Source organism: Oryza brachyantha, chromosome 11, assembly GCF_000231095.2.
Source record: "Oryza brachyantha chromosome 11, ObraRS2, whole genome shotgun sequence".
Taxonomy (NCBI): Eukaryota; Viridiplantae; Streptophyta; class Magnoliopsida; order Poales; family Poaceae; genus Oryza; species Oryza brachyantha.
In genome coordinates, this window is record NC_023173.2 from 1219580 (window position 1) to 1235495 (window position 15916).

The 15916-nt window shown below is 40.9% G+C and overlaps 2 protein-coding genes across 2 annotated transcripts; both read right to left on the minus strand.

The window, feature by feature from the left end:
• Window positions 1-73: 73 nt before the first annotated feature.
• Window positions 74-1120, minus strand: LOC102721876. Its single transcript, XM_006663118.3, has 2 exons — window positions 819-1120; window positions 74-482 (listed from the first exon to the last, which is right to left on the minus strand). The coding sequence occupies exons 1-2, from the start codon at window positions 1023-1025 to the stop codon at window positions 372-374; spliced, it is 318 nt and encodes a 105-aa protein (XP_006663181.1). The 5' UTR covers window positions 1026-1120; the 3' UTR covers window positions 74-371.
• A 1539-nt stretch (window positions 1121-2659) lies between these two features.
• Window positions 2660-6999, minus strand: LOC102722158 (rhamnogalacturonate lyase B-like). Its single transcript, XM_006663119.3, has 10 exons — window positions 6872-6999; window positions 6390-6449; window positions 5142-5258; window positions 4906-5025; window positions 4623-4764; window positions 4301-4477; window positions 3958-4220; window positions 3619-3851; window positions 3242-3512; window positions 2660-3125 (listed from the first exon to the last, which is right to left on the minus strand). Exons 1-10 carry the CDS (start codon window positions 6997-6999, stop codon window positions 2741-2743), a joined length of 1896 nt encoding a protein of 631 aa, XP_006663182.1. The 3' UTR covers window positions 2660-2740.
• Between the last annotated feature and the right edge of the window lie 8917 nt (window positions 7000-15916).

Sequence of the window (15916 nt, forward strand, 5' to 3'; positions counted from 1 at the left end):
ATCGAGAATGTGTTCATAGATGTAACCTTTAAGAGTTGACACTATTCTTCCATTAGAAATGAGATGAGAGCCAACGACTGTACACCTCAGACAGAATTTATAGGAATGTATGAAATTACATCTATAAGACCATGTTCCACTGTTCAGACTTTCCTGCATTATATGTTTCTACAGCACGCTTACCATGAAGTGGACATATATCTACTATTGGGGAAATAGTAGAGCTTCTTACAACAAACTATCTAAACTTTCCAGATGAACTGAAATTGGAACTTGGAAGCAAAGCTACTGCTTGCAAGCAAAGTTCAATGGAAAATAAATAGGTAAAAGACGGTACCAAAATGGTGTACATTTTTGCAGAAAGGAAACTATCACGCCTGATAGACATTTGGAAGCTGAAGTCCTACACTGGCAGCAGATTTGTTCAATATCTTCTTCATTTCATCTGATCGGTCCACTGCTATATTATACGAGAGCAGGTCCTGGATAATCAAACATGATTACAGAATTAGTATAGGCACAGTGCATAAAAAGCCACTGGAAACATGTCAATATTGCAACAATGTTAAATTATTGGTCTGTGCAAACTAGGTGTGATGTACTGGGGGAAGTGGGGATCAGAAATGAAGCAATTGCGAGATCATATACTAAAACACATTGAATGAAATTCAATTCATCAGGCTAATTAGAGCAATGATTTGGGACAAAAAAAATATGTAAGAAAGCCAATAGGAAGGGGAAATAAGTCATCCTAGCAATTTCATCGAACATATTGCCTGCAAAGGAGTGCAAAAAAACAGGAAAAGAGTATGCGCAACCTTGTGGTGGTGGACGTTGGTGAGGAGGCATGCGTAATCCCCGGCGAGACGCATCCTCGCTATTGCGTCGCCCTCCGTGCCTGTGGGACGGCGGAACTCAGAGGCGACGAACTCGCGGAAGTGCCTCTTGGAGTTGGAGTCACCTCCTCCGATGTGCTTGTGCACCGCCTTGAGCACACAGCGGTACACGGACGCCGCGGCCACCATCTGTGGTCTGTGCGATTGGAGCGGCGAGAGGTTGGGTTTGCCAGAAGCCGGGAGTTCCGCCGTCGAGCGAGACGGGAGGAAGGTAACAACGAACGATGTCAATCTGGCCTGCGTATTTTTGAGAAAATTGGATATTTTGGTCGTAAATATGGCCTTGTTTCTACTCTATAGCATCGACTTTGTTAAAATGTGCCTTGAAACATTAGACGCTTGATTTCCTATCCCTAAATGTATTTCCTCTATTTTTTAATGTGTATACTTGTATTTTGTATTTTGTACGGGAATACTCTCTATATGTTGTATTGGAAGCCCTCTTGTCCAACGTTTCGTCTCTCTCGCATGGACACTATTGAATATCATATACACTATTGAATATCATGTACATTACCGTGTCCAAAATATTATTGTGCTCATATTATTTTTTGCTCATTTTCATGACTAGAATATTATTTTCCTCAATATGAGATTATACAAGCACCCAAGCAGCTCCTTATTAATTAGCGTATTCAGGTACCGTATACATATTAAAAAGGAGAGAAAATACATTTAGGGGCAGGAAATCTAATGTCCAAATGTTTCGAGGCTCATTTTAACAAAGTCGATGGTAGGAAGCCCATAGCTGTGAAGTGCTACGTTTGGAGACCCAAATCTCCCATTTTCTCCATATTGGGTGATTGTTTATGAGTTTTTTTCGAAAATTTAAATAGCATATTTGCAAATAAAAAATAATTTATAAATAAAAATTTATATATGTATTCTTAACGATATAAAATTCAAGACTGGAAAATAAATTTCAATAAAACCTAAAATCAACTTTAAATTTAAGGTTGAAAAGTTAATTTTGGCTTACACAGGCAAAAAGATGCGATGTTTGATTTAAAAATACTAAACATGTAACTAACCAGAAAATACTGCTTAACCGACATGTGTGTCTTATAGATAGGCATATCATCTTTTGTGGCAACGAGTAACAAAAGATAGATGCAAGCCTGAAAATGTTCCATATATTTGTAAATTGTAAATGAAAGTGCCTCTATGTCCTCACCTGTTTTATAAATATCTTATTTATTTACTAGTTCAGTTAAAATAGTAATGCAACAAATTAAACTTTCACTTAGGATGATATTTTTCCTTTAAAAAACAAAATGGATATGTTGATGACAAACAATGTAAGAAATAGTCTAACACAGAGCATACACACATAAGCCCATAGGTAGACAAAAGCATAAAACCACTAGCAACCGAAAAGCTGAATTGTTCAATTTTAGAATTAAAAAATAATCTAAAATTTCGTAATATATACCGAATTCCGGTAAGTGAAAAACGAGAATGACCACACAACTTGTCACATATAGGATTAGTATTTTTCCCCTTTTTGCAAAGCACTCGAGTCAATGTGCCAATGTTGGACATATGTTAAACACAGGTGTATATATAAATAATTTAAAGCAATTTTACAGTCATTAAGAAGATATCATGAGAATTCTAGTGTAGGTACCCAGAGTTATCAAATTTTACATTAAAATTTTAGTATATCTAAGTATCTACTCAAAAACAGTAAACTTGCTCGTAGATTAATAATCAACCCTATATATGAATACACTTGCAAAACTAAACTTGAATTCCTACCAGACTAATACAAGATCACTAATCCAAATACACACTCTCTACTTAGCCCTAGCTAGCAAATGTACGTGATCATGAATTCATCGTCGTCAACCTCCCGTCATCGTCGTAGGATCTCGCCACAAAGGCGGCGGCCCCTCCAGCCGGATGTAGTCATACATGACGCCGAAGAAGGGGCTCAACGCCCTCGTCTGCGTGATGCTCACCACGTTCTCCCCCTCCACCAGCATGTACCCCTTGACCGCGAACTCCAGCCCCCACTGCACGCCGTGTATCCCGTGCCTCGCGATCGCGTTCCCGTCGCCGATCGCCGCCGCCGTCGTCAGCGGCGCCGCCCCGTTCACCCGTACCTGCAGCCTCGACATGTGCGCCGCCGCCAGTGCGACGCGGAGCGTGTAGGTGGCGTCTGCCTCGACGTGGTCGAGCGTGAACTGGATCCGCCGCGTCGTCGGCGTGTACCCGTCGCCTTGCTTTCTGCGCAGCAAAAAAACGACAACTTTTTAACTCTGTTCTTGATTTGTTCAGTTCAGACTTCAGAGTTGATCGAGAGGAGCTCATTGATTGTTGCGTTTGTTTGTTTGGTTAGTTACCTTGTGACGTGCGCGAAGAACCAGTCTTTGGAGATGTCGCTCTCGCCGATCTGGAAGACGGGATCGTCGTTGGGGTACAGCTCGGCGTACCTCTCCCACAACCCGTACTGCCTGTACCTGTCTTTGTTGACGAACAACTTGTTGATGTATTTGGGGTTGGGCTCAGGGATGAAGAACTCTGCTGCACTCCTGTCCGGGACACCCATCTCCCACAGCGTCGGCCCTGATCTTGGAGGCTCGAACACAAGATCACCAAGGTTGATGCTACATCCTGTCAGTAAATTCAGACAAGCAATGGTTAGACAGAATTGTTCGGATCGAGATTATCATCTGTACTATCGAATGCGATTTTCTGGATTATAGTACTAAGTACTAACCAGGTGTTACTGTTAGTTGCGAGGTGTACATGTAGTCGCCAAGAATCCCAGGAACCCAAGCGTAGAGATTGTACACTCCGGCTCTGACAATGCCAATGCTGAATCTGCCGCATGGTGTTGCTCTCGTCCAGAACTGGTAGTTCTTGCTCTCTGTCGCCCAAGAACCGGGTTGTCCAGGAGAGGCCAGGCCAACATAAGCCAACCCAGCAGCCATGTCGTCGCTGCTCATGTACCTGAATCAAAAATGCAGATTAAGGTTTCAGAGATGATGAGCCATGAGCCATTTTGATTCGTCCATGTCAAGAACTGAAGACGAAAGGAGTAGTTAGCTTCAGTCACCTGTCTCTGACGAGTAGTCTGCCGGCGACCGATCCTCTCTGCTCCGCCTTGTGGAAGTCTGGCGATCCAGGGAAGCTATATGGCCATTTGCTAGCTTCCGCTTCCGCCTGCACCTTGGCGTCTTCCCAGAGCGCCTGCAGATCTCCTCTCTTCGGGCTCGAGTTGAGGTAGATGAACACTGGACCCATCACCTTCTTCCAGTACTCGCCTTCCTCGATCTTCAGAACGATGTCGTTCCCGACGTAATGCGTTCCAAGAAACATCTGCAAGATCAAGTTTTCAGTTTTGTATCTCCCAGGATTCATGTGCAGAGTTCGAGTGTGAACTACTGAACTGATCTTACTGTGAGGGAGGTCGGGCCGACATGGGAGGTGAGCTCGCGCTTCAGTGGGCCGCCGCTCTTGAACTCGTTGCTGGGAGTGATGACCCAGAACCCCATGGGGTTGGGATGGCTGCTGCTGATCCAGCCATGAACTTTGTTGTCCTTGTTGTCCAGCGAGTACTCGTACTTGTCATCCACCTAACACATCAGAAATTAAGAATCAGACACACCAAACCGTCGATGAACATGACAGTTTGATTTGGTTGTGTAAAACGTTTCATCATCTCTTTCAGGTAGTTCTGTTTCTTCTTGCTCTGGACAGTTCAGAATTCAGTTTGTTTACCTCTCCTTTGAACTGTGGCTCTTTAGGGTTAACGAGCAGGACAGCCTCCTGGTATGCCAGTGGAACACCACGAGGTGCATCTCTGTCTGTCGCACTCGGCATGAACCTCTGTATGTCGTCTGAGATCGCCATGTAGTTGAACCTGACACAACATTCATATCCAGGTAGTTAGATGTTTTCTTGAATCTAGATTATACTACATGTCAAGCAAATAGCAGAGAGAACACAGTTATTCAATTGAATGTCTTCAGAGAACAACTTCAGAAGGAATGTTTATACTCACTTGCCAGTGTTCAGTTTGAAGGCGAGGCGAGCCTCTGAAATGTTGAGAGCAGGCCATTCTCGGAGATGCTCAAAGATGGCATAGCAGTAGAACCCTGAGCTACCTTTCAGCATCACAAACCTGAAAAGAAACAGTTATTGTAAATGCCAGTGATACTACCAGCATAACACAAGATAATTTAACAGCAAAACTTGTTGTTAGCACAGGTTGAAAATTCAGAAGAATGTACGGTGTACCTCTTGTCGATGTTTAGCCTAACGCTGTCTTGAAGCGATGGATTGTATGTGCTCCTGAAGGAAAGCTCCACTAGATCTTCAGTTGACGATACTACTTTGAATTCTGTACTGTCCAGCCTGTGAAAATGCAGTCATTTAGTCTTTCGGAATAGCATAATTTCTTCAGCTGCAGACTGTAAACAGGCACAATGCAGAGTGATACTATTTTACATAACTTGGGTATCATACTATTATGTTCTCCAGATTTTGAAAAAACAAGTTATGTTTTTCAGTAAGAAAATCATTTGACCTAGGGCGTATCCTCTGCTTATTAGGCAATAATTGAGACGGTGTTTAACACCGTTGTTTTTCAGAAAAGAACTTAATTTGCATTGCAGCTTGCTGTTTGTACTATCAACTGGTTTGGTTAGTCCTACTACTATGAGCTTTTTTTCTCATCCTTAAGGAGGTAACAGTGGTACCTCTTGGTATCTTCTCAAAGATGGTAAAATTGCTCTACTACTATTAGAAGACTTCTTTTCCGTTCAGCCATGACAGCAAAAGTCTTGCTCTGTTTCTTTTATTTGGATCACAACAAAAAGGTCTGTTCATTGTCACTAGTCTGACGATGGGTTCTTAATTCTTGAATCCATTAAATATGGATGGATCAAAAAAGAAAAAATGTAATTGTAATTGGATGGCAACTACGTTCAAGTCATCTTAAATCAAGCTAGTGCTATCATATTGTAGGTGACGGGTTCGTTAGTACTCTTGTTAATTATGTTATGAGCTGTAACAGAGTAAGCAATATAACAAAGAACACAAGAACAAACAGCTAAGCAAGTGCATGCTAACTAAATAACAGTAGCGACTTTCAGGTTATGTGCCAATTTTAGTAGTTCGATTGCAACGACTACTAGTCTATAGATATCTCTAACTAACAAAATGCATTTTATTTCTAACTCAGTTATCCTGTACAATCCTAGTGGAACAGTCGTATAAACTAGTAAATAAATTAATTTTGATCAGTGGCCTTGCTCCCATATACAGTTGTGGAACGAGAACACACAAAGATGAGAGGTTGTTGAATACTGATGGAATAGTAGCAGCATGGATATATGCATTATTTTCAGTTTAGGACAGAAGTGATCTGAGGATTGAGCACTGAGGACCTTAAACAACGGAAGATCAAAGTGCATGCACCAGGTGAAATATAATTAACAGAACATATATAATATAATGCAAGAGGGTTGAGAAATAATGGCGTACATATCGATCATGCCTCTTGGATGATTGGATTCAGGAAAGTTCCACACCACATCCCAGTAGCTGCAAAAACATGAATATCAAATTAAATAGTATGATTAATTAGCACGCAGAAGATAAATACACAGTACGCTAGCTGATATACATTGAATTCGCCTGCATGCACACATCAATCATCATGCGTACTATATATCTTCGTCGATGGATTAATTAGTTAGTTATATGATGACTATATACTAGTTGAAAAGAACAGGTCGAAGAACATGAGGCAGTAGCATCTGATTATGGCCGGTTTAAGGGAGCTTCTGGCGACCGCAGTTCTTCGCAGAATGTTTATAAGTCAGCTCTCTTAAACATTATTCGAAACCTAGTTTTCCAGATTCTGAGAAACTAACTTCTAACTAGTTGTTTCTTAGAATCTCAAAGTTCCTCCGAACAGCATGTAACTAGCTAGTTAGAGAGAGTGCATGTAAATGTGTTAATACCCGGCGGAATTGTCATCTCCATTGTAGTACAGCAGGTTGCGCTCGCCGTTGTAGCGGACGCCAGTGATGTGGCCCCCAGGCTTGGACAGCGTCACCTGCACGACGCCATTGTCCACCAGAACCTGCATGCATGCACGCAGATCGAGGCATGATCAGTGTTAATGAAATACTCCACTATCGAATTAAACTAGCTAAAGGGCTCTCGCTGATAGGCTAGTTAATCGATCAAAAAAGGAGCTGGTCCAACCGCTTCGATAGTACCTGGCGGCGCTCTAAGTGTAACTTAACGCCGCCGACGGGCCGGAGTCCCTGCGCCGGCACCGCCGCCGCGGCGAGCTCCGGCAGTAGGCACGACGCTGCGACGAGAAGCAGCAGGAATAACGGTAGCTTGTTGGCCACGGTCGCCACCATCATGGACGATCGAGATCGACGGAATTAAGCCGGCGTGTTCTTGATCATGGCACGGACAAGATCGAAAACGACTAAACTGCGTGCATGTGCAACACGCGCTAATTAAGCTAGCTTCTGCTGCTGCTAGCTCTATATATGCAGCACGAGAGAGATCGCTTATGCCGATCGGTGGCCGGACGCACGGCAAGCTACGCGCGCCGGCCTTTAAGTTGGTTAAGGCCAGTGGCGGCGGGAACTTTAGAAAGGAGATGGAGTTAATATGATAGTAGACGATGGAGTTGGTTGCTGTGGCCGGCAGGCGACCGTGCGTCGTCACAGTTCTTGCCTTTAGCAGTGGTCGCAGCTATGTCTGTTACACAAGCCGTTAGCTATATATATATATGCCTTAGATAGATAGGAATAGAAGATTAGTCGTTAGATCAACCACAAAGGTTGCGTTTTTTATATTGCTGACGGAACGTGGAAGATATATAATTATAGATGATTTTCTATAGTTATTTCGTAGTATAAACGATAAAATTAACTATTGTTAATAGTATAAATGTATGACGATGAACTTTCGAATAAGTTTTTCTTAAAAATACATAACTCGACACTACGAGAAACATGTGCGTAAAAAAAATAGGAAAAAACAGAGTCTTCTGTATATATATGCTAGACGACGTCATGTGTAGCAGCTAGCACTGGAGGCAGATCTAGCTGGGTACAACGCTCTTCATGCTAGTTCTCCTATGAAAAATAGTAGAGAGGGGAGGGGGGAAAAGAGTAGAGGAAGAAAAATAGGAGGGCTGAAGAAGGAGAAAGGTAACCAATCCCTAACCTTTGGATTCTGGATCCGCTACTGGCAGTGGACGATAAATAATATACATCAGAAAACCTAATTGTGTAAGTGTTAACACCAAAATTTGGTAAATTTCCGTATTGAATTCGGATAAGGAAAGGTGCAATTGTCGATAGATATTTTATCTGGAAGAGACCGAATTCAAGAAGGAATCGTGAAGACCAAGACTTGCCAGCGTAAATTTATCTATTAATTAGAGTTAGTTAGGATTTTTATTTTATCTCTAAGGTTGTTAGAGTCCGATCGGGACATGTGTGTTAGAGATAGAATCTATCTAGGAATTTATTATTTCTTTTTATCTATTAGGAGTTGTATGTCGTGTCCAACACGGCCGATCATCAACCCGAGGGTATAAATAGATATGCCCGGGGTCATTATTTTTCATCTACACATCAATTAGATCAACTTCTTTCGGCGCATCACCACCCTCTTGTCCAAGGTTTTCAACTCCGGCGGAACTTGGCACCTGACACGGGGCTGCATCGTCTCGATCTCCAGCGAAGGGGTAAGTCCATCGTTCTGTCGGGCCACGGTAATCGTTCGACTAGATTAGAACTGTCTCGATTCAGTCTGATCTTCTAATCTAGTTGCGCGATTGCTAGTTATCGTATCAGTTTTAACTTAGATCACTTTCGTGTTTTGAGTTGATCTGGTCGACCACTTTGGGCGATCTATGTTGGTTTGATATTCGCTATTTGACGTATTCAATCTAGTACTGTCTTGGTTAGGTTCGATCTAGTAGATTGCATTTGTTAGATGGTTTATATCAGATCGATGTATTTTGTTCATTGTTTTATCGGAGTACCAGCCGATAAGTTACTAGTTATCGGCTCATTGGCTTGATTGTAATCTAGATCTGTCTAGTATCTATCCTAACATTGCTAGGTTTAATCTTAAACTGTCTCGGTTGGGTCCGATCTTCTATGATTATTCTTAGCAATCTAGGCTAGGTATTTTATAGATCTTGGTTGTTGGTCCGCCGTCTATAGCCGATGATTTTTGCCGATCTACATGCTTATCATATTTACATTAATAGAGTAGCCGATTGCTTTGTTGCATTATTTCTATATCAATCGGCTTGATTTAGTTAGATCGGCAGTTATTTATGTTGCATCGGCTTATGAGAATTACATGCAAACTGGTGTTAGCCGATCGTAACATATGATTCATTGTTTATTCCAAGTAGTTCGTCGGTTTATTTATTAGCCTTATCGATTTTCATGTTTCTTATAATCATATCGTGCTCGACTGCATACTGTCTTGGTTAAGTCCAATCTCTGTATGTCTAGTTCGATCTGATTATAGGGGTTCGTCCGATCGACTAAGATTAATAGGTAATTTAGCGAATCGCATTGGTGTAATATTTACTTTAAGTCTATTTTTAGTGAGTTTCTAGCCGATCCAAGTTTTTATGGCCGATCGTTCGTCCTATCGGCTAAACGCTGCTGCATCAGTATCCGATCAGCTAGATATTTAGTCACTATCGGCTTAATAGCTGATCGGCTTGCTTTACTATTTATCTTGTTAGTTGCAGGATCAAACTGACTGGCATGCCCGCGCATCATTCTAAGAATTTAGGTCCTGCACTGAAGCTGTCTAAGATTGACTCCCAGGCCTTCGTGTGTGACACGTCAGATCAGGTTTTTGACGTCAACAGTAGGATTAGTCGACTTGCTTGACTCAAATCAATTGATCCAGTTGTGTTTCAGATCAACGTATCCGATTAGGTCAGTGGAGTATTAATTATTCCTATTCAGACAGATCGATTAAAACCCCGTTCGGCTGGCATGGTAAGTTAACTTACCTCCATCATTTGCACACACGCTTGCTGAACTGTTAAACAATATATATTTTACAAAAAATTTCTATCGAAAAGTTATTTTAAAAATCATATTAATCTATTATATAATCTTTAAATAATTAATAATTAATTAATCATATACTAATTTATTACGGCGTCGGGTAAGTTAACTTACCAAGAACGTGGCCTTAGGCTGCTGGTGTGTGAGCAAGGATTCATGCAGCCGCCACCTAAGCAAGGCCGAGTTTGGGCCTTAATGTACTAGCCAGCCCAATTTTTTTTTCTTTGAAAAAAAATGACTTCAACTGAAGCCAGGCCTAGATAGGCAGTTTGGGTCTTCGAGAGTGCTGGTATTGACAGATATTTGATTTTTAATGAATTTTAAGAGTATAAATGACTTAATTAACTATCAGCAAGTGAAAATTTACTATTGAAATGTCAAATGATAAACGTTTATAAAGAATTTTTCTTTTTACAAAATGCGGGTTTAGAAGCTTGGAGAGCAGGGTTGCAAAAATCCATTATTCCGAAGGGAAAACTAAGCCTTCATTTATTTCAGCTTCTGCATAAGATTTTCCTTATTTCTATTAGCATGCTTTCCAGACCTCCATACGGCATGTTTCGTGTAAAAGTTTTCTCAATAAAAGTTTCTTGAAAAATTAGATTAATCTATTTTCTAATTTTATGATATTTAATATTTATTTGTTAATGGTTCGTCTATTTTACGTGCTGCCAAAATCTCACATTCACGACTGATTCCAAAAATTCCTAATATGCTCGCTCGTTGCAACATGCACATACCATTGGAATTTGCACCTATATTCTACTATCTCTGTAATAGTCCTATGATATTTAAAGTAAAGTCAATCGAAAATAATATGAATAAGTCCACTTAAGTTTTAAAAAGTCAATTAAAGTTATCAAAATCAATATTATATGTTTCAATATAATGTATACAATATATTACAAATTTTAAATAAAAACACGTACTTTATAAAATACGATGGCATCTCAATAATCTACTGTCAATGAAAAAATATACAAGGGTGAATATACGCATCCTATAATGGAGTTTAATCTTACATTGGGTTGCATTGATGATCAACTTCAACAACAACGTAACAATGCAAGTTAATTTATCAAAACGCATGCATGCAATGGTCTGATCCGGTTGCATTGATTGCTAAATAGTGTAACAGATCAGGTTACATATAAACACGTGGGTGTGTCCATCTTTTCGTTTATTCCACGAATAAGCTAAAACAGTATATTTATAAAAAAAATAATTATGAATATATATTTTACATACAGGTTATTAACGATCTAAAAATCAAAGCTTAAAAATAAACTACGTAAAAAGACCCTAAAATTAACTTTAAATTTAAAGTTAAAAATTTATTTTTCTTCCTATAAATATAAGAAAAAGACGAGGGTTAGTACCTGACGTTCCTCGACTTGTAAGGTAACAGTACCGGCGCCGGGCAGGAGCCCCTGCGTCGGCAACGAAGCGGCGGCCGCCGGCTCCGGCAGTAGGAACGCTGCGACGGCGACGGCGGCGGCGACGGGAAGAAGAAGAAGAAGCAGGAACGCCTGTAGCTTCATGGCGGCTGTCGACGGTCGAAGACGTACAATTAATAGTGCATCGATCCGACATTCAGGACGACGACGAGTAATGCACTGTATATAATTATGTGGAACAAAACACGCTCTTAATATATTCAGGAGCCTAATTAATTAACCTCTACCTTCTCTGCTAATGTATGTATATATACTTATGGCGATCATATATATATTCATATTGGTGAGCGGACGCACGCACGGCAACCTAACTAGCTAGGCCGGCCAGCCTTAAAGTTTGTTACGGCCGGCACGAAACTAGCTTGAAAAGAGATGGAAAGTGATACTTCCTCGCTCTCAAAATATTAAGAAACTGTACATGCTGTTTCTATATTTGTTCTCGAATTAATTTTAAGTTGATATTTTGAGATCCGGAGACATAAATTTGTTGCTGGTTTATGTATTCGTCGATTAGCTACTACCTTTTGTATTTCCCCGGCTACCATCTTTTATACCGTGATATATATTTCGTTTTGTTACTTTCTGGAGAGTTAAATAAATTGAACAATCATTTAGTTTTTGGGACAACTATGTCTAGATGATGAGTTGGTTATTATGGTAGAGGCTGCCTCCGGTGTATTTTACCGGACCGACAATATTCGGTGTAGTAGAAATTTAAAGGGGTAATATTGTCTTTTTCATTGTGATCTTTAGTGAAAAAATACAATATATTACAAAATACTTCTAATCAAGTAATTAACAAAGTACAAAATTACATTTTATCTACTGGTACTACAATACTATCAGTAAAATACACCGTAGATGCATCGGAGAGTTGCCCTTATGGTAAACGTCCATATACATTCGTCCCGACTCAGTTATTGCCTTTAGTTGTGCTCATATATATCTTTTGTTCGCTATTCAAGTCATTGACATGCTACTGCCTTTTATTTCATATTATAAGTTATTTTAAATTTTTTTCTAAGTTAAATATCTTCCAGTTAACCAAACACGTAGAAAAATATACTAACAATTATAATATCAAATTACTTTCATTAAGTCCACCTAAAATATATTTTTGTGACATATTTATTTTGTGTTGAAAATATTGCTATATTTTCTATAATTTGGTTAAACCAAAGTGAGATTTCATTTAGAAAAAATCCAAAGTAACTTATATTATAATACAGAGGATGTAGAAAATAGCATTTGATCATAAATTTGATTACAAAATTATTTCTCCATAAACATACTCTCTCCATTATTTCAATAGATGATGTCTATCGTGTAAAACTCAGCTACTATACAAAACCCCAATTTATACTACAAATAATATATACCTAATGAAAATAATTTGAACTTTTACAGTATCTCCAACAAACATGGCTAAATTGGACTCTCTAAATCTCTATTTAGCTATTCATCATTTTATTTGGCAAGTCAAATTCGTTTTTACTCTAAGAGTCTATATCCATTGTCTCTATTCTAAATCAATGACATTTGGACCCTACATATCAGCCTCTTCTATTCTCTCCTTCTCTTTCCCCTTCTCCCTCTTTCCTTTTTTTTTTTCTCTCTCTCGTTCTTCTCTCCTTCTCAGCCGAGCCAGGCGGCGGCACGGGTCTGGGAGGTGTCCGGGCGGCGCGGTGGCGTGCGGGGATGCGGCCGCGCCGCGCGGGGAGGCGGAAGGCGGCCGCGGGATCGGCGGCGGTCGACAGAGGCGACGACGCGGACGGCTGCCCCGGGCGCGGCGGCGGTCGGTAGAGGCGACGGTGCGGACGGCTGCCCCGGGCGTGGCTAAGGGCGCGGACGGCGGCGGCACTCGCGGCGATGGCGTGGATGGCGGCCGCGGGCGCAGCGGCGGTCGGTAGAGGCGACGGCGCGGACGGCTGCCCCGGGCGCGGCTAAGGGCGCGGACGGCGGCAGCACTCGCGGCGTCGGCGTGGACGGCGGCCGCGGGCGTGGCGGCGGTCGGCAGAGGCGATGGCGCGGACGGCGGCCGCGGCTGCGTGCAGCGGTGGCGGACGACGGCGGCAGCGGTCACGGCTGCGTGTGGCGGCGGTCGCGGCTGCGTGTTGCGGCGGTGGTCGCGGCTGTGTTGGCGGCGGCGGTCGGCGCAGATGGCGACGACGCGGACGACGGCGGTGGTCAGCGCGGACGACGGACGGCGGTGGTGGTCGGCCGTCGGCTAGCAAAGCAACGGCAGTAGTACTATACGAGTAGTAGTGGTGATGGGACCCACTGTTTGGCAAGTCTTCAGGGTGAGGCAAAGGCTGGCCAAATATAGCCAGAGAGGGAGCCGGTTTGGCCAGCGTTGAATGGCTAAAATTTAACTTAGAGAGGCTAACAGAGAGGCTTTTGGAGATGCTATTAGTAAACCATTGACCCTATGTATACTGCCTCCGCCCCTGCTAGGAAATATAATTAAAGAACAGTTATGTTCTTTGACGACGAATTAAGCTGCAGGTCTCCTTATAGTATAGCAGCCAAGAAGGAAATTGATTCATTATTCGTGATGTTACCGAATAGTACAATTAACTAGTATTACTTTGACTCGAAACGATTCAAATTGTAGTGTTTCAGCTCAACATAATGCATGCTTTGTAGTCCGTAATTAATAGTTCCTATGGGATTAGGTAATTATTTAGGCCAGGTTGGTAACTAGTACAGATAATACTACTCATTATGGGCTGGGCTGGGCTGGGCCTGGTATGGCCTTAATACACCTAGCACAAAAAGAGATGGATACGGTTTCAGAAAAAGGAAAATATCTATTTTTGAACCCTCGGTATGCGTTGAGTTTTATTTACGCCCACCCACCATAAAACTGGTGTAAATTGTGTCCTTTAATATTAATAATTTTAGCTGACGTAATATCTATTTGGATTGTTCGACTTTGTAAATGTTCCTTATGGCGCGCTTACATGGCATTTAGAATAAAAAATTAGAACAAATATGTAGAGGCAAATTAAGTCCTTTAATATTATTAAAAATAATTTTAGCTGATGTGATATCTATTTGGATTGATCGACTTCGTAAACGTTCCATATGGCGTTTATGTGTCATTTAGAATAAAAAATTAAAATAAATATGTAAAGGCAAATTGAGTCCTTTAATATTATTAAGAATAATTTTAGCTGATTTGATATCTATTTGGATTGATCGATTTTGTAAACGTTCGGTATGACGCTTACGTGGCATTTAGAATAAAAAACTAAAACAAATATGTAGAGACCCACATGTCACTTGGAATCCCGTTTTCTTCTTCCTCTTGAGTCTCTTTCTCATCCAAAATCCCATATAAGGGGGTTGCCGCTTTAGCTATAGCTTTTGGTTTCCCATTAGCTAAAAGAAATAGAGCTTGTGGTCTTTAGAAATGTCATCTTACGTCTAATGATGTTAAGGTTTAGAATAACGAATTCATTGTTGTCATGGTGACCAGATTACTCTTGGTACCTGAATTAATTTTCCATGCTTCTTTCTGCGTGACTGATCTACAGACACTATGCATTATTGTTTTTATTTATTTATTTATTATTTTTATTCCAATGCCACATGAACATCACATGCAATGAAAACCGAGTTAAACAAGGCATGTAGCCATCTATTAGTCGAAATGACTCTCAAAACCACCAAGTGACTTCACTTAAACTTGATTTTAGAACCGGCGGGTGTCTTTATACCCGTGTCTGCAATATAAATTGAAAATTTTCCCCGGAAAAAGGTTGGCCTTCGGCATATTAAGGTGGTGTTTGGTTCTTTAGTCATAGGACTAAAAATTAGTCCCTGAACTAAAATTATTAATTAGTCCATACTATTTAGTTAGAGGACTAAACTTGTATCATATATAGAAATTTTGGATATGGGTAGGTGTGAAAAGAAGTTTTAGTCACAATAAGTATCTCTAGAAGGGACTAATAGACTAATACAATTTTAGTCTCTTTTAATCACTCCTGTTTGAGTTTTTAGGAACTAAAAAAGACTAAAGTGACGTTTTACTATGCACATGCATAATTAATTATATCCCTCAACATATTCTCGATGACCTGGAAATTATTGTGTGGGGTCTGATAAGCCGTCCGTCCGCGAAATTGTGTATTTCAAGTTCGGATAGATTAGGGCTCCGCTTTAGGTACTAAGCTCCTAGAGCATCTCCATCAATGCTTCAAAGAAGTTCTAAGTTTTTTTAGATTTATCATAAAAAAATATACATCTGACATATACCCAATTTTATTCATAAAATATTCACACTCTCAATCCTAGGGCAGAAGTGAATTAGATTTGGAAAAGCAATCCACGTTCTCGATCGGTCATCCCGCGGCATGCAAGTGCATGTCGCGTCCTTTTCTTCGGCCACACCATACTCGATTTCTTCCATCTCCGCTGACCTCGAACCTACTGTGTGGGAAAGTGAGCCGACATCATCTTGGTGTTC